Below are 23576 nucleotides of genomic sequence, written 5' to 3'. Positions count from 1 at the left end.
GGTAGAGAGTTTGTGTTTTTGATGGTTTGATGCTCTCTTTTTAGCATGTTGGAAAAAATTAGACAGATTTTAAAATCCCACAGCATCCAAGAAAGTTGCAGTGATTGAGTGACTGAAAAGTTCAGTCATATTTTATGATGGGAAAGACATAGATGCATCTTTCATGTAGGACAGCAGACATTTAATATTCTGCCTGTGATTTTAATATGAAGTGAAATAAATCAAGTTATGCAGCGACCCTTGACATGCCCTGATGAAATTTGAAGTTTTGGAAATGGAAAACGTCATGGTTACTTTCGTAACCTCCATTCCCTGATGGAGGGAATGAGACATTGTGTCGATGTAGTGACACTAGGGGTCACTCTTGGGAGCCCGAAACACCTCTGATCTTTTGAAAAAAGGCCAATGAGAATTGGCGAGTGGAATTTGCATGCCACTCCCCTGGACATACGGGTATAAAAAGGAGCTGGTATGCAACCACTCATTCAGGTTTTGTGCTGAGGAGCCAAGACAAGGTCCCGGCCATTTCAGCGGGTAGTTCAGCATTGTGGCAAGAGGGACACAAAGTCTCGTTCCCTCCATCAGGGAACGGAGGTTACGAAAGTAACCATGACGTTCCCTATCTGTCACTCATTCGATATTGTGTCGATGTAGTGACACTAGGGGTCCCTATACAAAACACCACAACTAGCTGAACTGTGTTGTGTGAACTGGCGGTGTGTGATGGGCAGACTGCTGTGTGCCTCGTAGCCAGCGCAACAGGCCATCACATACCCTCCCCCAATGCCCAATGTGCGTCGAACATGTCCATCAGGAACAAGTCGACTGCCAAACTATAGGGATAGGCTAGCCCAGCCGAGGCCTCTTTCCCTTTATTTTCTCCCCAAAAAGAGTGGAATTTTGTTTACGGACTGGGATCCGCGAGTGTCCACGTTGGGGGGGGGGGGTCACTCCCAAGGGGAAGACACCGCGGAGAGAAAGGGGGGGATACTTCAAGTGGAAATACATCACATGGTCTTACCGAGTCTTGTCGGAAGTATGTCATATGGAGAGTCGCATGGTAGGTCCTACCCAAGGGGGGAGGAGTTTCTACAAGCATGGCGACCAGAGCAGAGGGCCCTCTGCTCAAGGAAGACGTAGTTTACCAAGAGGAAAACGATTTTACGGAAGATATAACACATGGGGTTACCTATGGGGAACCACCCCATGCGGAGCATCTACCTCAGTACAGGGCCTTACCAGCGCACTTACTGAGCCGGCAGCGAGTTTCTCCGCAAACTCAACTGCCAAAGGGCTAAGGAGGAAGTCATCCAGGTATCACAGTCTGTGAACATTAATGGGAGTCAAGAGCACACGTCTTCCCCTCAAGGGAGGGGAAAGGGCTATGTGCAAGCGGTACACCCGGCCAGCTGTCCCGGAACTTACCTGCAAAGGTGTTGGGTGTTGCCCAGCCCACTGCTCTGCAGATGTCCGCCAAAGAGGCGCCACTGGCCAGGGCCCAGGAGGCCACCACACTCCTGGTAGAGTGGGCTCGTAACCCCGCAGGGGGTGGCACATCCTGAGCTTGATGTGCCATAGCGATGGCATCAATGACCCAGTGGGCGATTCTCTGTTTGGAGACAGCGCTTCCTTTCTGCTGTTCCGCTGTTTGCGTGCGATCCAAATAGATGCGTAAAGCTCGCACCGGACACAGCAATGCCAAGGCTGGGTCTGCTTCCTCCTGGGGCAGCGTTTGCAGGTTCACCACTTGATCCCTAAAAGGGGTCATGGGAACCTTGGGCACATAGCCCGGTCGGGGTCTCAGGATCATGTGAGAGTAACCCGGACCGAACTCCAGGCACGATTCACTGACAGAGAACGCTTGCAGGTCCCCTACCCTCTTGATGGAAGTGAGCGTAGTCAGGAGGGCAGTCTTGAAAGAGAGTGCCTTAAGCTCAGCTGACTCCAAGGGCTCAAAGGGAGCTCCCTATAGACCCTGAAGGACTACAGAGAGGTCCCACGGGGGAACGAGGCATGGTCTAGAGGGGTTCAACCTCCTAGCGCCTCTCAGGAACCTGATGATCAAGTCATGCTTCCCCAAGTACTTACCATATAATGCATCGTGATGAGCCGAAATGGCGGCTACATACACCTTCAAGGTGGAGGGGGACAGCCGCCCCTCCAACCTCTCCTGCAGGAAGGAAAGCACCGATGCGACTGCACATCTCTGGGGGTCTTCCCTTCGGGAAGAACACCACTTAGCGAACAGACGGCACTTCAAAGCATACAGGTGCCTCGTAGAGGGAGCCCTAGCCTGAGTGATCGTGTCTACCACCCCGGGTGGTAGGCCACTTAAGTCCTCCGCGTCCCGTCCAAGGGCCAGACGTGGAGATTCCAGAGGTCTGGTCGTGGGTGCCAGATGGTGTCCGTCCCTGAGAAAGAAGATCCTTCATCAGGGGAATTCGCCGGGGGGGCTGTCGCGAGGAGCGTGAGATCCGAGAACCATGTCTGGGTGGGCCAGTAGGGTGCTACTAGGATGACTTGCTCCCCATCCTCCCTGATCTTGCACAGGGTTTGTGCAAGTAGGCTCACTGGGGGAAACGCATACTTGCATGTGCCAACGCGTCTATTCCGAGAGGTGCCTCGGTCAGGGCGTACCAAAGCGGGCAGTGGGAGGATTCCCGGGAAGAAAACAGGTCTACCTGTGCTCGACCGAATCGACTCCAAATCATCTGGACCACCTGAGGGTGGAGTCTCCACTCTCCCCTGAGGGTAACCTGACGTGACAGCATGTCCACTGCGGTGTTGAGGTCGCCCGGGATGTGAGTGGCTCGTAGCGACTTGAGGCGCTGCTGACTCCAGAGGAGGAGACGGCAGGTGAGTTGTGACATGCTATGGGAGTGTAGGCCGCCTTGGCGGTTGATGTAAGCTACCATCACTGTGTTGTCCATCTGGACCAACACGTGCTTGCCCTGGATCAAAGTCCGAAACCTCCGCAAGGCGAGCAGTACTGCCAACAACTCTAGGCAGTTGGTGTGCCAACTCAGCCATGGGCCAGTCCAAGAACCGGCGGCTGTGTGCCCATTGCATACGGTGCCCCAGCCCGTCTTGGAGGCGTCTGTTGTAACCACGACGCATCTGGAGACTAATCTGGAGACCTGCTCTAGGGGAACCCCTGCCCGTAGAAATGCCAAATGTCGGTCCAAGGGCTGAAGAGGCATTGACAAATCGGCATGATGGCCACGTGATGTGTCCCGCGGCACCATGACTCGAGTCTGAAGCCAGTGCTGAAGCTGTCTCATATGCATCAACCCGAGCGGTGTGGCCGTCGCTGAGGATGCCATATGCCCCAGGAGCCTCTGAAAAAGTTTCAGTGGAACCGCTGTCCTCCGTCTGAACTCTCGAGAGTGAGCTAAGATCAGCCAGTCGTCGAGATAGTTGAGAATGCGGATGCCCACTTCCCTTAGCGGTGCAAGGGAATATCAATATCGGCTGGAGGGACAGGCTCTATCGCGCCCTTGCTCAGGAGGGTCACGATCTCCACATGCAAGGTAGCGGCGTTCTCGCCCTTCACCGAGGTGAAGCGGACGCAGCTGAACCTGGGCGGGTGCCTGGTGAACTGAATCGCGTAGCCGAGTCGGATGGTCCGGGTCAGCCATCGCGATGGGTTGGAAAGCAAGAGCCACGCATCCAAACTCCAGGCGAGGGGGACCAAGGGGATAATCATGTCGGACGTACCGGCGGGTGGGGCCTCGTGCCAGGGCGGAGCTCGAGGTGCCACGTCAAGGGGACTTCAAAGCACTTACCTGGCTCCTGTCGCCCACCATGAGATTGGCCGAGGAGGGGGGAGAAGGAGTCTCGCCCCCGAGGTCCATCGGCACTAATCCCGTGTGGGGGTATTCGTGCCACAGCTGGGCGCCCAGGGGAAGGGGGTCCGCCGCTGGAGCGCCAACCCTGCCAAAAAAGAACGGTGGATGGCGGTCGTGATGACAGCCGTGCACACCAGACATGTGACCCAGGAAACAAGGAAACTGCTCCTTTGCTGAACCTTTGGGTACCGCAGCCTCTGGGGCATGTGGTGAAAAAAGAAACAAAAGATTCTCCTCCCGGCCCTCCACCGGGGGATGGAGTGGTCTGTGATAATGACTGCAACCAGGAATAACACACAAACGGAAAGGCATCTTTAAAAAGACGCGTCTTTAAAAAGACGTTCCGTGTGTGCCGCGCTTTCAGAAAGAAAATATACTCTTTTAGAATATACTCTTTTAAATGTTCTGCCGAAGCACCCAAGGGCGTTCTCTGCAAACTACAGATGCAGAGGAGGAGAATCCGCTGAAATGCACTGTAAGATCCAGCAGAGAGAGGTGAATGAACTCGGCGGATGAATTCAGCTCAATGAATAGAACCGCTCGGCTCCGAAGAGAAAATCTGAATGAGTGGTTGCATACCAGCTCCTTTTATACCCGTATGTCCGGGGGAGTGGCATGCAAATTCCACTCGCCAATTCTCATTTGCCTTTTTTCAAAAGATCAGAGGTGTTTCAGGCTCCCAAGTGTGACCCCTAGTGTCACTACATCGACAAAACATTGAGTGAGTGACAGATAGGGAAATTTTGCACATGAATACAGAAATGATGAGAACACAAACTCCATGAACTGAATGCATATGAAGATATTTCACACCAATATCACAGTTTCTTAAGCTCTGAACAGCAGAATGTTGTTTATAATGTCCAGCAAGGAATTTGATCGAATGGTTTAACCTGCATGTGGTATTGATGCCCAATTGCTTTATGTTTGCAGGAATGCAACAACAAGAAGAACTGCCACTGTGAAGCTCTCTGGGCACCTCCATTCTGCGATAGGGCGGGGTTTGGTGGCAGCGTGGACAGTGGACCAATGAGACTGGCTGGTACAGTAACAGACAGCTGCACTTTTGACTTACCTTCTAGGGCAGTTTTCACAAAACTAACACAGCATGGCATACTAATTACTGTCTCATACTTTTATCCATTATTGCTGCAGTGGTTACATCTTCCTTTCAAATCTAAGGCCAGAAACATACTTAACGTTCATTTTTGTGTTAATGTGGCAGTAACAAACCTCAGGACTAAAGGGGGCAATTGGGTTCCCTTTAAATATCTGTGCAGTTAAAACAAATGCTAGTTATGAACATGTCAACAGTTTAAATTACTTTAACTTGCTCAACAAGATTTTCTTTTGTTATTCTGCTATTACAGTAGAAGACAGTTTGGACTAATACTAGCTATAGCATCCCCTGTGGCATTTTTAAGAATGCAGAACATAGATGTGTCATAGGAAAGAAAAATCTCAAATGAGATCTTTGTAATATTTTGGTTGTTTTTCCTAGACACCAATATGTATGGTGCCCGGGAAGGGACGGGTTTGGTTCACGTGTTTCATCGTAGCCACCTCATATTAACTTGTGGGACATGTTAATCTGTTGTGGCCACTAGATAATATGTTGAGGGAACGATATTCTTTTCTCGTGAACGAGAAATCTTGTTCCCACAACATAATATTTCGTGGCAACGAGAAAGTAATCTTTTTTTACCCCACATGGACACAACTTTTTTTTATGTTGTTGTAAAGGGCTAAATAAAGACCTATATGACCGCAGCATAGACAAAAAGCAAAAATGGAGATGATTAATTCCAGTTGCGGATCGCTGGCGGCATTGTTGGCATCAGCAGCAGCCGACTTTTCTGACAGTGGTCTGGGCTGCTGGTTTAAACATTTTTTGGGTGGAGGCCCACGTCCACATTCGGTTCAAAATCCCCAGCCAACAACCTGTCAGTCCACCAGTATTTTTGGGGTGGCACACGCTGCCAGCAGAGTCAGACCACCGGCAAGCTGATCAGTATTCACTATCCATAATAATGTCCTACCAAGCAATAATGTCTCAATAACCATTACAAATGTATTTATATTTTCAGTGAATAGATTAAAGATACAAACCAAAATATAGTTACAAATATAAGCTATATACAAAAATATATGTTATATATTTACAAATACATGGATTTGGATACGTTTTGGATGGAATACATAGCCTATTATTGAACTGTTCAGGTCAAGCTCTTTTAGAATTAATTGAACATCTTCTTTTCTTGCATATTGCATTTTCCAAACATTTTGTGTGCATCCAGCGTTATCTGAAGGCGTCCGTGACCATTTAAATGATACATGATAAATCTCACAGTTTCATTCAAATTTGCACATTTTTGCCTGCATAGCCCATAACTTTTAGAATGCGTTTTAGATGATTTTCACTTAAGCATGTCTTAACGCCAGTGACCACACTAGGTCTTTGTAGGCTATGCCATTCATAATTCAAAATAAAATATTTTTTCGTTAATCATCATGTCTTTGCATCATTTATAATTCAAAATAAAATTGTATTTCATTAATCATTTCCATTTTTGCTGTTTGTCCATGACATGGTCATAGGTCTTTATTTAGCTCTTACATCAATGTAAAAAAGTCATGGCCACGAAATATTAGGATGGCATTCCCTCGACATACAAAGTCGTGGCCACGAGAAAAGGATGTCGTTACCTCAATATATTATCTAGTAGCCACAACATATTATCATGTTCCCACAAGTTAATATGATGTGGCCACGATGAAACTAAGTGAACCAAACCTGTCCCTTCCCAGTCACCATAAATAAGATTAAATGGAGAGCAAATTGAGGCAGAAGTTTCCTGCTTCTCAGATTTTTCTCCTGAGAAAAAGACCCCATTAGTCTCACATGTCTCCTATAAAGTTTAAGAAGAGATTCCAACAATGTCTCAAACTTTGCTCTATTTGCGAATATGACAAAATCTGTAATCAAAAGTCAGATCTCAGTATGAACTTAAATATTTCTCATCGATTATATCTCTATACTCTTATGTCAACAATTGTCTATTTTTATTTTTAGGAGAAACATCTGAGACTAAGTTGATACTGCAATGAAACATAACTGAAAACTCCATTAGGTCTCATGAGTTTTGAAAGAGAAAGCTTTGAGCAATAAAATTCTCCTCTGGGGTGTTGCGTTCTGAATTGAATTCTGACACATTTCGAAACGCAACGATGCATGTAATCGAACTTTTGTAGCCAGAAGTGCTGGTGTTCATGTACTTGTGAGGAGTATGTTCTGGGCCTCATGCATATAGATTTTCAGATTGTACTGCTTCAGGATGTGCACTAGCTCTTACCGCTTTCATCTCCTCTGTGACAACTGCACCGCAGGTGGAGCAGTTCAGCCTGCAAGTACAATGTAGTTACAAAAGCCATTAAATTATTTTCCTGTGGAAAAGCAAAACAGCACTGACAGAAAACGTCATTCATTTACTGTTGGAAACCTGAAGTATTGTGCTCAGTAGTCATTCTCAAGACTTTGAGAAAGTGTGTAAAAATATCTTCCCTGCCCCACCTGCATTGCAGGTAGAGACACAGAGGGATGTAAATCAGTCCAGTCTAAGACTTTTCTTACTAACCTCAATCTGATTTCCTTGTGTTCTCCCTTTCTGCCATTCTGTGCCGTACAACAGACGTGCGAGTGTGTGTATTAATGTGCGTGCTGTCCTATGTGACAACAGCTGACAGCAGCGCTGTGGCCGTGGGCGCGCTGGTCACCCTCCTTTGCTTGCTGTTGGTGGGGCTGATTTTGTGCCTGAAGAGGAAGGCGCTGGTTCAGATGCTTTGCATCAATAAAAAGAGTGCGATTCAAAAACTCAGGTATTGCCACTGGTACAGTTTACCCCAAAATGTATTTGAAAATTTTGGACTGCTGGTTTCCATGCACCAAAGATCGTCAACTGTCTCTATAAACTAGTATGATACTCACAGCTGTTTAGTAAAAGATACCACAAACTTCACTGTTACATTAGATGTGGGAAAAAGTGAAGAGATCACAATGAAAATGGATATCCCTGCAATTTTGTCAATTTGTATCAGTATCATTGCTTCACCCAGGTAAACCAAAACTACTAGAAACTCTTTCATGATTTTACAGATCAGTTGGGCGAAAGAGAGCACCCAGCCCCCCGCAGTCTGTCTTCAGGGTCTCACCTCAGTGCAAGCCCCCCACTTTACCTCTACAGTCCAGATGTGATAAGGTAAGTGTGGTGTTAAGGGCTTTTTGTACACGTTTTGTGTCCATCTGCACACTTTTTTCATTTTTTTTTTTTTTTTCTATGTAAACATAGATGAAAATGTTTAGATGCCTTGTCAGGTAAAAAAATTATGTAAACTTTTAAAAGTGCATCTCAAGACAACTGCGTTCTGTTATATGACTGATAGGACCTATAGCACTTGTTGGCTGTGGTGGGCGAGAGAAGAACTGGTATTTATCAATCAATCAATAATTTATTTCTAAAGCCCATTTAAAAACAGCAAGTGCTGACCAAAGTGCTATACACAAAGATTAATAATAACAACACAGAAAAGGAATTAATAAGTTGGTCTCTATTCTAGGTAAGTGTGGTCTTATAGGAATATTATGGGTTAAGCTCAATTAAAAGCATTTGTTACAATGTTGATTACCACAAAAATTAATTTTGATTAATTTTGACTGTCCTTTTCTCTAAAAAAAATAAATGCAAAATCTTGATTACAGTGAGGCACTTACAATGGAATTGAATGGGGCAAATCCGTAAAAGTTAAAATACTTTTAAAAGTATAGCCACAAGATGTAAATAATATATGTGTCAACATGATTTTAGTGTAAACAAAAAAAAGTGTTCTATCTTTTCTGTGTAGTTATATTCAGTTTTACAACTTCGTAAACTTCCTTTACAACTTTACAGCTCAAATAATCCAAGGATTTTAAAAGAAGAATTAATGTAATCAGCATTATGTCACAAATGCTGTCGGTTGAGCTTAATTTGTACTGAACCTGGAATATTCCTTAAAGGGCCATTCACACCAGATGCACTTTTGTGTATGTCTGTGCTCTTTTTACATTGTTTTTTATTTTTATTTTGTTTTTAATGTAAACTTGATCGACATTTTTGACTGTTGTGCCACATCCAGTTGTTTTTTCAGCGTCTCACACAGAAGCACTGTGCATTTTAGATGCTGTGTCAGGTAAAAAGGACGTCAACTTTTAAAGTGCATCTACCTGTGTTTTGTTTTGTTTTGTTTTTTCCGCAAAAATGCGTTCAGTATGAATGTCCCCTTAGTCTCTCATATACCTATACTCAGGTTTGAGTAACGGAATACATATAACGGGATTGCGTATTTAAAATACAAAATATAAGTAATTGTATTCCACTACAGTTACAATTTAAATCATTGGTAATTAGAAAACAGTTACATTTAAAAAAGTATTTTGATTACTGAAGAGATTACTTTGCATTTTATTGTCATTTGTTTCATTTAATATTTAGTCCTTTCAGATGGAAAACATTTCTACATATAAATGATGCGACCCAAAGTGCATTTGAACAGCGGTGAAACACTTTCTTATGATGTGTTACATTCATACGAGCAGACAGAGAAGTAAGTTTGAAGCAGAAGAAATAGATAAACCTTGTGTAAATTGTCAGCTTTATGCCAAGCATGTTACCAAGCACGATCATATTTTTTTATCAAGAAAATTCACGTTAGATCATAGTTTCTTTTTTTCTAGTAAGACCTTTGATATTAGGGCAAAATTCATATTCTTGATGATAATTTTTGTATTGTTTTCCTGTAAAAATATCTAAAAATCCTTAAAACTAGATCGATTTGATTTATCTTGTTTTAGAAACAACACTGCATAAGATATTTAGGTTTTTCAGAGAATGTATTTTTAACGTGTATTTTGTTTCACTGTACTGTGAGTTTTTATAGTCAAAACAGCTAAAAAATCTACCAGTGCTGAAGAAGTAATCCAAAGTATTTAGAAAACATTACTGACCTTGAGTAATCTAACGAAATACGTTACAAATGACATTTTACAGCATGTATTCTGTAATCTGTAGTGGAATACATTTAAAAAGTAACCCTCCCATCCCTGCCTGTACTCTAATCCAATGGTTCTCAACTGGTTTTGCAATCTGCCGCTGAGGATGCCATATGCCCCAGGAGCCTCTGAAAGTACTTCAGTGGGACCGAAATTTCCCACCTGGATAAGTTCAGGCAGTTCAGCACCGACTGTGCGCGCTCGCATGTGAGGCGCGCTATCATTGACACCGAGTCTAACTCCATGCCAAGAAAAGAGATTCTCTGAACAGGGGAGAGCTTGCTCTTTTCTCAGTTGACCCGAAGCCCTAAACAGCTGAGGTGCGTGAGCACCAGGTCCCTGTGTGCACACAGTAACTCTAGAGAGTGCACTATAATCAGCCAGTCGTCGAGGTAATTGAGTATGCGAACGACCACTTCCCTTAACGGGGCAAGGGCTGTCTCTGCGACCTTCGTGAAGTCGCGAGGGGACAGGGACAAGCCGAAGGGGAGGACCTTGTACTGATATGCCCGACCGTCGAACGTGAACCATAGGAAGGGTCTGTGTCGAGGTAAAATCGAGACATGAATGTACGTGTCCTTCAGGTCTACCGCCGCAAACCAATCTTGATGCCGGATGCATGTCAAAATGTACTTTTGCATCAGCATCTTGAACGGGAGTCTGTGCAAGGCCCGGTTCAGAACTCGCAGGTCCAAGATTGGCCGCAACACACCACCCTTCTTGGGAACGATGAAGTAAGGGCTGTAAAACCCCTGTCTCATCTCGGCTGGAGGGACAGGCTCTATCGCGCCCTTCTGGAGGAGGACCGCAATCTCCGCCCGCAGGACAGCGGCGCTCTCGTCCTTCACTGACGTGAAGAGAACGCCGCGGAACCGGGGCGGGCGCCTGGTGAATTGAATCACATAACCGAGTCGGATGGTTCTGGCCAGCCAGCGCAATGGGTTGGAAAGTGATAGCCACGCCTCCAAACTCCGGGCAAGGGGCACTAACGGAAGGATCGCATCCGACGTTCCTGGGGGTGGGGCCTCGCGGCGGGGGGGAGCAGGGAGTGCCGTGTCGGGGAGCGGTGCTCCCACCTGAGGCAGCCGTGCTGAGGGGACCCTCGAAGCACTTACCTTGCTCCGCGCATCCGGCGTAAGGCGGGCTGGCAACTGAGGAGGGGGGCCTCTCGGGCCATCCTCGAGACTCGTCACCACCGGCTGGCCGGGGGTGTGGTTTGTGTGATGCAGCGGGGCACACAAAGGCAGGGGGCCGCGTTCATGAGGCCCAGGCTGCAGCCACTCGGTGTCCGGTAGCCGTGGGGACCGTGAGCACTGGCAGTGTGACCCGAGGAGAGAGGAAACTGCTCTTTTTTTTGACAATGTTGGTACCGCAGCCCGTACGGGGTGAACAGAAAAGAAAAAGGGAACAAAAGATTTTCCTCCCGGCCCTCCACCGGGGGATGGAGTGGTCTGGCTACGAGCTCCGGAGTTCCCGCAGACGTCTTGATCCTCGGGTTTCCCGTCTTAGGGGCACTTAGGAGCCCTCCTGGGGGTCTTTGCGGCCGGACGAGAAGCAGGGGTTGTCCCTCTCCTGCGGGGGGGCTCTACAGCAGGGCCGAGGGCTGGGCTCGGGCTGGGGCGGAGCCGGTTGAGTTTGTGTCACCACAGGGGGACACCCTCAGTGAATGAGCCGCGTCGGGGCAAGATGTGCTAAATGGCCTCCGTCTGTTGCTTCACCGCCGAGAACTGCTGGGCGAAGTCCTGGATGGTGTCGCCGAAGAAGCTGACCTGGGAGATGGGTGCATTAAGGAACCGCGCCTTGCCCATGTCCCTCATCTTGACCAGGTTCAGCCACAGGTGGCGCTCCTGGACCACAAGCTTGGACATCGTCTGCCCGAGTGTGCGCGTTGTGACCTTAATCACATGGAGGGTGAGATCGGTCACCGAGCGCAGCTCTTGTAGCACACCGGGATCAGAACTACCCTCGTGTAGCTCTTTCAAAGCCTTGGCCTGATGGACCTGTAAGAGGGCCATGGCGTGCAGCGTGGAGGCAGCCTGACCGGTAGCGCTGTAGGCTTTAGTCGCCAGAGACGACATCGTCCTACAGGCTTGGGAAGGGAGTGCCAGGCGACTCCGCCAGGTGGTGGTGCTCAGCGGGCACAGGTGTGCCACGATCGCCTTATCTACTTGGGGTATCGCGGCATAACCCTCGGCCGCCACACCGTCGAGGGTAATGAGAGCGGACGAACTGAAGGATCGGGTTCGGGCAGCGAAAGGTGCCCTCCACGATCGCGTCAGCTCATATTGCACTTCCGGGAAGAAGAAGACTGGAGGGTGGCATGGCCGCGAGTGGCGTGCCGAATCCAGAAACCAGACGTCAAGCCACAAGTGCTCAGGGGCAGGTGGAGGGTTCCACTCAAGCCCAACACTCGCGGCGGCCCGGGCAAGCATGGCAGTCAGCTCCGTGTTGGCCTCAGACTGGGCTGCCACACCCGAAGGCGGCAGCCTGGTTGAGTCCTCGGCGTCCGACATCACCAAGGCGCTCTCCGATACAGCGATCGACATTTCATCAGGCTCACGAGCTCCGAAAGAGACATTAGGCTGGCACTGAGGTGAGCTGCCTGTCTCATCCCAGAACTGGACGGGCGCAAACGAGCGTACCGGGGAGTGGGCGGTCCGTGGGGGTTTACCCGGCGGAACCGTACCCATTGAAGCCCCCAAATCGCCTTCAGCATCAACCAGGGCGGCTGCGTACCCGTAGGTAGAAGGACCAGCGGGGGGGACAGCTGAAGTGGCTTTCCCTCGAAAGAAGGAAAGCCGCGACCGCAATGTTGCCATGGTCATGTTCTCGCAATGAGAAGATGAACCATCCACGAACGCTTCCTCAACGTGATTTTGGCCCAGGCACGTGAGGCAGTGATCGTGAACATCAGAGGCGGAGAGGTAACGACCGCATCCAGGAACTGCACAGAGACGTTCAACGTCACTGTGCCTGCTCTAATAGAGGAAATATACTCTTTAGAGGAAATATTTTGATTCCCCACAAAGCACTGTCGAAGTGCCCAGGGGCGTAGTCTGCAGTGGAGTGCAGAGTGGAGAGAAAGCCGCTGGAATGCGCCGTGTATCCAACAGCACACGCTTCTGAAGAGGTGAATGGATCAGTAGTAGTATTCAGCTCGCTGAAATACAACCACTCGGCTCCGAAGAAAAAATTTGAAGGAATGAATCTGCATTCCAGCCTCCCTTTTATACCCGTATGTCGGGGGGAGTGGCATGCAAATTCTACTCGCCAATTCTCATTGGCCTTTTCTCAAAGATCTGAAGGTGTCTCGGGCTCTCAAGATTGACCCCTAGTGTCACTACATCGACACAACGTCGAGTGAGTGACAGAAGGGGAACACTACTCTAATCATCACACACTCATGCACACAAAAGCACATGATTTAATTGTGTCTCATCTTATCTTTGATAAATGTAAGAACTCTACCAAAAATGTAATCAAGTCAAATTGTGACCAGATATCAGATTGTATGATGTCACATGATTTAGTGAGAAAATGGATATTTACACCCTTATTAACAAGCAATAAGATCTTTTATTAGATCTCAAATTCCATAAATCCGGTGCTCAATTACTGCCAGGACAAGATGAGTTCACTCACAGAATTACTATGCCTGTCCAAGCCAATTCATCCTCCAGCCTTTCTGTTTAGACAGAATGACACAAAGGTGCATAATTGATTTATTCTCCGGTATTGTCCCTCAAAGAATATGAATGATATTTCGATCTAAAACCACAGACATTCATTCAGAAGCGTCTTTGTTTTAATTCAGTGTGATACATTGAGTGGCAATAACAATAGAAGGACTGAGATTGCTCTGTTGGGGAGGGAAGCTTTTGTATGCTTTGATTGGACAGTCACATTGAGGTGTGTTTAAATGGGAAAGCATTGATTGATTGCCTCATCTGGCCATTTGTTAGAGTTGCACACATGTTCTTGTAGAGTGTACTTCATTTGTGTGTCTATCCCATACCAGACAGCTGTAATGTATGAATGCCTTTGTAAAAGAGCATCTGGATCTGTAATCGATTGTGTAGCACTGAATGCAGCAAGAGGCACAAATTGATTCCTCGAAAGGAAGTGTTAAAGTTTATAGATCAATTAAACAATCACAGTTTGCAATATCACATAATAAAGATCAACTCATCAATAAAAGTCCTGTCTTCTCTCACCCAACACAGCCAACAAGGGCTATAGGCCCTATCAGTCTGAGTAGAGACAGTAATAAAAATAAAAAAACAATAGAGAATGAGAGGCTGTGCTATAACTTTGATCTTCAGAGATAGAGCTTTATTTTAATTACAGTTTAGGTCTATTGATTACCATAGAAAGTCATTTTGAATCATCACTCAGTTTGGCAAAAAGTGTGTACAGTAATGTAGTTACAATGGAAGGCAGTGGGGCAAGTGTACGGGAATTTAAAAGCAGAAATGTAAAGCTGGCATTTTTCTTAAATCATTCAAATGAAAAGTTATTTGCAAAGATTTTTTTTAAGGGAGGATTACTTTTCTAGGTGGATGAAAATCTGGTTATGCATTATAAGCGTAATTCCTGTGGGTGGAGTTTGCTCCATGTCAGATGATTATGGATAGTTTAGTCATTTGTCTCATGCTAACATTTAAACTTTACACTTTCGAAACAGTTGCATGTTTTAAACAGCCATAGTGAACTATACTTCCCCATAGGCTTTCATTGTAAGTGTATTACTGTACAGATGTTTTCCTTCCTTTCTAAAATGTATTTAAATCGAAATGTTCCTTTAAAGGGGTCATGAAATGCTCTTTTTTTTATAATTGTATTATCTTCCCTGAGGTCCACTGATAATGTTAGTATTAATATGATTACGTTTTTTTTTTTGCACCAAAATAGTCATAATTTAATAATATATTTATATTTTCCCTGTCTCTGGCCCTCTGTCTGAAACGCTCGGTTTTGGACTAAAACTTCAACATAAATGCCCACTGTTATTATTGGCTAACATCATGCAGCCCCACAAATTCAGCCATATTTGAAACTCAGTCGGAAGAGGAATGAACAAGCTCCACAATATTATAAAACACATTTTCAGTGTTTAAACAACACACACCCAACACATTACATTCGAATATTTTGAACTGTTAATCTCAAGCACAACTGTTAACACTCAGCACCATAAACTATCAAACAGTCATGACATTTGAAATATTCATGAATGAAACTGTTTACTTACGGTTTTGCAATCGAGTCCAAGAGTTTTTAACTACCCCGTCCTTCAATAACAGTTCCTTTGCAAAGCTTGAATCATATTGACTGGATCACAAGTGATCCACACTGATAATGAGCCAAAAAATAAATAAATGCACGTACATAGTCCAAAGCATGCTGTAAAAAAGACATGCCCACACATACCAAACACAGTATCATCGTGCATTCAGGCACACATCGCAGGAAACACATCAAATCGGTTAAATATGTCCATCTAGTGCATGTTTACATACACCTACAATTAAAAGAAGGTGCAGGTGTGTGCAAGAAGGCATCCAGGACACACTTGTTCTCAAAACAGCAAGAGGCAGAGCAGCTGAATGACAATGGCATCTCCTTTTCAGAGTTGTAACTTGACACCATGTCTTTTAAATATGCCGTGAGATACATGACAAAGATCAAAGATGTTAGTGTATTGCATGTTATGTACAAAAATAATTCAAAATAGTCCAAATGGGTCTCCTTTGGTGTTCAGGAATAGTTAGGCCACACTAGGCCTGTTTGTCCTGTTCTCTCTCTCTCTGTGTATGAATGGAGTGCCAGTGGGCATTGCCAAGGGTGCAATGATGTAAAGTAGGCGTTGTCGGAGGGAAGTTGCGGAAGTAGAGAACGAGGTCTTTTTGCAGCTTGGTTTCAATAAATGCTTTTATCGCATTGGGGCTTAAGTTTTGAGTTCTGAAATTTACAGTATGTTTTTATAGTAGAATGACCTCTTATATGTAAAAATATCAAGGGAAATTTGATTCCTCATGACATGACCTCTTTAATGTGGTTCATTCATATGATATTTACATTGACTTAATTTCCTTGACAAAAATGACAACTTAGGTGAACTGGGTAAAAAAAAGAATAAGAGCTTGGAAGAGAGCAAACAGAGAAAAGTAGAGAGCAACAGAAGTCATACTGAATTGTTTTGTCAATAATTGTAAATTTGACCAGAGCTGTCTGTCTCTCCACAGTTGATTCACCCCAGTTCAGAGCCTCTCCTCCCTCCACACAACTTCCACAGTTTGCGTCGGTTACCTGAATGCTCCAGCAGGTTCCAGCCAGTCCACATCAGCCACCCCACGCCCATCACACTGGGGGTTGGCATGGCCACAGGCCTGCAGTCCCTGCCCGCTGTCCCTCCTCACAGGACTCTGCTCTCTCACACACACTCACTGGGAATAGCGGCAGGCTTCCACACACTTCCCCGCCAGCTGCCCTACACAAACAACCAGGTAAGTGCTTTTTAGCCTGGGACTATAATCCACAGGTCCTTACCAAGTGTGGACAAGTTTCCAATGTCAAGTAATTTTACTGTCCACACTGACAGCAAAAGTGCCATGTGAATCAACAAAATCTCCAATTAGATTTTATGGTGGGCAGAGCTACCTAGCGCAGTACAGTGCCTACAGTCTCATTAAGTGTACAACAATCCACTGTCGAATTATGAATGACATATTCAAAATAAAGACAATTCTGTGTTATTATTTTCATAGTACCAGAAATTATAGATATTTTTTACTTATCTATATGCAACAAAATGTATGAATATCTTAAGATTCTATGTCATTGTGTTGATGTGGGTGGGGTCGAGCGACGTGCATGGAGAGCGAGGCTTGGAGAAGGAGAATGGTAAGGATTGACACCTATGGGAAATTATCTCTAACAGCTGTTCTTTGATTCAGTGAAATCTAGAGGGGATAAAAATGGTGTCCAGACCGAGGGAAGAAAGAGAGATGCACGACGCTGACTGTGTGCTCATTAATTTTAAGTTGTGCTGAAAAGCAGTTTGATTGGTTAACGCTGAAAAGTGTAAAAATAAAACTCATGTTGGATTGGATTGTTCACCCGGCTCCTCCTTCAGAGAGAACTCAAGAAAGACTTTGTCACAGTCATGAACATGAACTACTTTTTCCTAAGCAAGCAAATAGGGCACCTATATATATTATGGCTGTCAATATAGTAAACAAATTGATCTAATTTTTTTTGCAGTTATAATAATGCGATTAATCTCAATGTTTATCTGATCGAATTTGCCTCTAAATACAGCCTTCTCCTTAGTGCATTCAGTTTTAATGCATTTTAGTGGCAAATTAAAGGGATAGTTCATCCAAAAATGAAAATTCTCATTTTCATCATTTAGTCACTTTCATGACATCCCAGATGTGTATGATATTCTTTCTTCTGCAGAACACAAACAAAGATTTTTAGAAGAATATTTCAGCTCTGAAGGTCCTTACAATGTGAATGGTGACCAGACATTTGAAGCTCCAATATGAACACTGTTTCTCACTCACACCTATTATATCACTTCTGAAGACATTGATTTAACCACTGGAGTCAAGTCAAGTCATTTTTATTTGTATACCGCTTTTCACAACACACATCGTTACAAAGCAGCTTTAAAGAAAATCATGCATTAACAGAAAATGAAACTGTAATATCTATAAAGTCTTAAGAGTCATCATTGTGTAGTTTGATTAAATATGATTGTAAAATGTGTATAAAATTAAATAATAATTGTATTTAGAACACCTGTGAGCAAGCTGAAGGTGACTGTGGCAAGGAACACAAAACTCCATAAGATGTTGTTTAATGGAGAAAAATAACCTTGTGAGAAACCAGGCTCACTGTGGGGGCCAGTTCCCCTCTGGCTAAACAACATGAATATAATGGCAATATTAGTTATTTGTGTGCAGTGCAAGTCATGGTTTAAAATTAGTAAACTAAGTGTTAAGGTCCGATGTTTAAAAAAATATTTTTATGAACTGTCAAATTAATGACTAATGTCTTTGAAGTCCATCCTGGATTAACTGCAAAAGTTCACATAGATGCATTATCCTTTGTTAGTTGGCTGATGAAGGATTTTGTTGGCAATTAAATGATAGAGTATGTATTCCATTTCAAGAGTGTAGTCCATCATTAGACCAAGGTGATGCAGGCAGAGATCAATGAGGAGCATCGCAGTTCAACCGGCAGGTCATTTCAGTGAGGTTCCATCCTAAGTCCAAGGTTCAGGCAGTGGTATATGAAGTATCCGATGTCTTACAGTTGTAGTTGGCATCAGTTCATCCTCTGAAGTCCATCGTAAAAGACTGAAGTTATATCTATCTAGCACCGGCTGTAGTTTGTTGTCATCACTCAGCGACACGTAGCAGTGGAGTCCGACACCAAGCAGGAATGGAGCTGGATCTGGCCAGCTCTGGTAACCTCAGGAAATGAATCCCGAGGTTGAGACATGGAAACAAGTGGAATAATGTGTGTGTCTGCGTCCTGAACAGTGTTAGGGAGACTATTCCATAGTTTAGGAGCCAAACAGGAAAAGGATCTACCTCCTTTTGTGGATTTTGATATTCTAGGAAATATTAACAAGTCAGAATTTTTTGATCGTAATGAACATGATAGAATATAGTGTGGTAGAAGGTCACTTAAGTACTGGTGAGCCAGACCATTCAAAGCTTTCTATGTAGTAAACAGAATTTTTAAATTAAACAAAATTTAACAAGTAGCCAATGTAACGATGATAAAATGGGGCTTATATGATCATATTTCTTGGTTCTAGTCAGCACTCTGGCAGCTGCATTTTGAACCAATTGAAGTTTATTTATTGAACTTGCTGGACATCCTCCCAGTAATGCATTACAATAATCTAGTCTTCAGGTCATGAATGCATGAATTAGTGTTTTGGCATCAGCAACAGAGAGCATGTGTCATAACCTAGCAATATTTCTGAGGTGGAAGAATGCTGTTCTACAAACATTGGAAATTTGATCTTCAAAGGACAGATTGGTATCAAAAATAACACTTAAGTTCTTTGCTGTAGAAGACGACATAACAGTACATCCATTGAGAGTCAAATTATATTTTAGCAGCTTATTTTTAGAGGTTTTTGGTCCAATAATTAGTACCTCTGTTTTGTCGGAATTGAGTAGAAGGACATTTCTGGCCATCCAAACTTTGACTGCATTGATACACTCTGCTAATTTGGAGAATTGTGAATTTTTGGGGGGTTTGGAAGAAATATAAAGTTGGGTATCGTCGGCATAACAGTGGAAACGTTTTCCATGATTCCTGATAATATCTCCCTGGGGAAGCATATATAAGGAGAAAAGCAGAGGCCCTAAAACTGACCCCTGTGGCACTCCATACTTAATTTGACAATTCCTAATTTACACATACAAAGTGGTAGCGGTCTGATAAATAGGACCTAAACTATGCTAATGCAAGTCCACTAATGCCAACATAATTCTCCAGCCTATTCAAGAGAATGTTGTGGTCTATCGTGTCGAAGGCAGCACTAAGATCTAAAAGCACTAGAAGAGAAATGCAGCTGCAATCAGATGATAACAGCAAGTCATTTGTAACTCTGATAAATGCAGTCTCTGTACTGTGATGGGGCCTAAATCCTGACTGAAATTGTTTATATATACTATTTCTCTGTAGAAATTAACATAGTTGGGAGGACATTACCTTTTCTGGTATTTTCAACATAAATGGTAGATTTGAAATCATCTGTAATTAGCCAATTCTCCAGGATCAAGCTGTGGCTTCTTAATAAGCAGTTTGATAACTGCCATTTTAAAGTTTCTTGGGACATGTCTTAAGGATAGCAAGGAGTTAATAATATTAAGAAGAGGTTCTGAGATTACAGGGAATACCTCTTTTAAGAGCTTATTTGGTATTGGGTCTAATACCAGTACTGAATAAACACCTAGGAATGTTGTGGTTATTTTCTGAGTTTGCTATAATATGCTGACCTGGCAGCTTTTAGTTCCTGTCTGTAGCTACAGACACTATCCTTCCATGCACAGCGAAATACCTCTAATTTTGTATTTATCCAATTGCGCAGCATTTTCTGAGCTGCTCTCTTGAGAGCATGAGTGTGATCATTGTACCATGGTGAGGGGCTTTTTTCTTTAATTTTCTTTAATCGAAGGGGGGCGACACTATCATGAGTGCTAGAGAAGTGTATTTATTTTTTCTGTTATTACATCAAGTTCTTCTAGACTTTTTGGCTTACTGAGAATGTGAGACAATTCTGGAAGATTATTAGTGAAGCTATCTTTAGTGGTCGAAAGAATAGTTCTATCTGAATGATAGCGTGGTGTAGATTGAGTGATATTGGCTGATCACAGCAAACAAGAGGTAATGATCTGAGATGTCATCGCTCTATGGCAGAATTTCAGTAGTATCAACATCAACTCCATATGACAGAATTAAATCTAGTGTATGATTATGGCAATGAGTTGGTCCTGTCACATTTTGTCTGACTCCAAGAGAGTTGAGAATATCAATAAATGCTAATCGCAATGTGTCATTTTCATTATCTATGTGAATGTTGAAGTCACCCACAATTAAAGCTCTATCTACAGTAAATACAAGATCTGATAGAAAATTTGCAAATTCGCCAAGCAAATCTGAGTATGGCCCGGGTGATCTATATACTGTCGCAAGGGCAAAAGACGACAGAGATTTTTTTATTTATATCTGACGGTGTCACATTAAGCATTATTATTTCAAAAGACTTAAACTTATATCCTGTCCTCTGAGTAACATCAAAAACGTCACTGTAAATTGTAGCAATACCACCTCCTCAACCCTTCAGACGAGGCTCATGTTTATAATAATAACCTGGGGGAGTAGATTCATTTAAACTAATATATTCATCCGGTTTAAGCCAGGTTTCAGTCTAACAGAGCACATCCAAATTATGAATTAGTGCTTTGGTTTAAAGAGGTCTAATGTTTAGTAGCCCTACCTTTATATGATGTTTATCTTCCACTTTTTTATTTTTTATTTTTTTTTTAAAGTTTGACCTTAATAAAACAATTTCTAAATGATTTAGTGAGAGTTTTGTGCTTGGTAGTTTGGGGAACAGACACAGTCTCTATATGACATCTAGGTGATACAGTCTCTATGTGTTGTAGTCAAATGGATTACTTTTATGCTGCCTTTATGTGCTCTTCAAAGGTCTGGTCACCATTCACTTGCATTGTATGGAGCCAAGAGAGGTCAGTCTCTGACGTTTAGATCTTCTAGTGGTCAAATGTCTCTTCGCTATTCAAATGTCCAGGTGAGGGTTCACCAAACTTTAACTTTGATACAAAGCGAAAGACGAAACTTCTTCGCATATTCTTGCATTTCCGTTCTCCTGCATTCAGATGTGTGTGAATGGTGCATAAAGCCAAGTGTGACCGCAGTTTTAGACTGTAACTGATACAAATGCTGGATTATACAGGTTCCATTTCATTGGTCATAAATCCACGGACAGATGCAGAAACCCAATGAAGGGAGATAAGAATCCATTATCAAGGACGTTACACTTTCCACTGCCATATAAATCAATTTTCCATATGAAGACAGATCCTGTTGAAGATAGAACAAAGAAGGAAAGAAGGAAAATATTACAGTGGGATAGAAAGAGTGGGTGGAGGAGTGAAAGTGATATGGAGAGAATGAGATTGGAGGGGTGCATGCTTTCCTGTGAGATGGGGTGAGAGACAGACGTGTGTGAAGGTATGTGGTTTAGACGATAAGAGCTGCTCAGGGACGTTGGCAGGATATGCTATCAGACAGCATGAAGAAGAACATCTGTTGCTCTGAATCTCAGCAAGGCTTCAAGGAAGTGCAGAAAACTAACTACGGCCAGCCTTAGTACCATAGTAAATACACTATGAATGTCTCAGCTCAAAGTGAGACAACAAAGATTTTTCTGTTGCAACAGATGTGCAACATGGATATTTGTGTGATAAAGGTTCATTCAAGATAAAGGTTAATCCGTGTGATAGATACTTAATGTTCTGAAAAAAGGCCCCAGTGGTCTTTTCAGCTTGCTAAAATGCTTAGCCATGCTGTCTCTAAGCAGGGTTTTCATATGGTAGAAATAAACTTGAGATTTTTAAAGAGGAATGAAAATCACAAGTAAGATCTGTTGAATATCTCAGTTGTTTCGCCTAGACACCAATGAGAATAAAGTCTCCTACTTATAAGATGTTTCTCCTGAGACAAAGAGTCTAATAATCTATAGTGTCTCCTTGTTTCAAAAGAGATGTCACCCACAGTGCTGTTCAGACTTCAATATGAAATTTATTTCTCCTTAGGAATTTTCGTACAAAACCATCTAAGACAAAGTTGATACATAAAACATAACTGAAAACTCCATTAAGCCATTTGAGCTATAAAAGAGCTATTTCTGAGCAATATATTTTCCTCTGGGGAAGATTGACTGGTTAAAAAGCCTTTTTCCTGTGTATTTAGTGCCCAACACAAGAACAGTGTGCCACAGGATTTTTGATTAAATTTAAACAGACTCTCTGGGGCAGAAATGGCAATGTTAAAATAAACAACAGAAAACTCATGATGCAATTCTTTTGAAGCACTACAGGGACACTTTTTTGAGCTTTGAAACCAGTGTCTCATGGCAAGGAGTATTGGTACCATAGGAAAAAATGTCCTCATAGTAAATTCCTGTAAAAAATATATCAAACACACTGGCACATGCACACACATTAAATATTTTATGATAGCTGAGGACAGTTTATAAACTGGTCCTAGCAATTAAAGGAATATTCCAGGTAAAAAACAAGTTAAGCTTGCTGTTAATTACCACAAAAGTATTTAAATGTATCCCTCAGTTTGTAAAAATGAACAAAGATTGCTTTTACAATAATGCACTAAAAAAGAGAAGTCTATGAGAATAGGTATTGCACGGGAATAAATATTAAAATACACATGCTTTCAAAAGTATTGCCGCAATACTTAAACATACGAGTAAACATGCGACTAGTTTGATTTACTAACTGTGCAAACTTATATCCAATCTATCAACTCCTGTTATGGCCATATAAAGCTGTTTAATCCAGTAATTTTCACACCCAAAAAAAAAAAAAAAAAAAAAAAAAAAGGGGCGTGGCGTAACTACTCAAAGTACTGTTAACATGTGAGATCCACCACATTAAATGTGCTGTAAGCGATTTTAGCCGTTCTTGAATTTCCACAAGCTATCAAGCTGAGCCGTTAGATTAGCCACGCTCCCTTTTTCCAAAACCCCACACTCCAAAGAGACCAAATGAGCTTTATTGAGGCCGTCACGAGCAGAAACGGTTGTCAAAAACAACAGCAGCAAAATAGCGCCCTCAACTGACAACTATTATGAGCAACATGGCATAAAAATGCCATTATGCCTCAATAATTTGCTGCAACTACAATACTATGAGAACGTGCAAAATGATTGACAGGCAGAAAGCATCATTGTCTGCGGCCTGCGGATACATTTTTGTTTGCTGTTTACAGAGTCTAGAGCTGTCACAGAGACAGGTGAGATATCTCAGGACACTTATTTCATTAATATCTTTCAGGGAGTAGTAAAA

At 43.3% G+C, this 23576-nt stretch overlaps 1 protein-coding gene across 2 annotated transcripts in view; it reads left to right on the top strand.

The window, feature by feature from the left end:
• Positions 1–23576, top strand: part of LOC127455601 (disintegrin and metalloproteinase domain-containing protein 12-like) — a 178533-nt gene that overhangs the window by 149845 nt on the left and 5112 nt on the right. The window contains exons 18-21 of one of the 2 annotated variants that reach the window (XM_051723636.1): positions 4782–4890; positions 7541–7727; positions 8005–8107; positions 16182–16442. In XM_051723636.1, the coding sequence (XP_051579596.1) occupies positions 4782–4890; positions 7541–7727; positions 8005–8107; positions 16182–16442 (660 nt within the window). The remainder of the gene's footprint in view (positions 1–4781; positions 4891–7540; positions 7728–8004; positions 8108–16181; positions 16443–23576) is intronic. The other variant, XM_051723637.1, reaches the window with a different exon arrangement.

Source organism: Myxocyprinus asiaticus, chromosome 17 (assembly GCF_019703515.2).
Source record: "Myxocyprinus asiaticus isolate MX2 ecotype Aquarium Trade chromosome 17, UBuf_Myxa_2, whole genome shotgun sequence".
Lineage (NCBI taxonomy): Eukaryota > Metazoa > Chordata > Actinopteri > Cypriniformes > Catostomidae > Myxocyprinus > Myxocyprinus asiaticus.
Note: the sequence above shows the minus strand (reverse complement) of the source record. Positions and strands in the feature narration are given on the sequence as shown.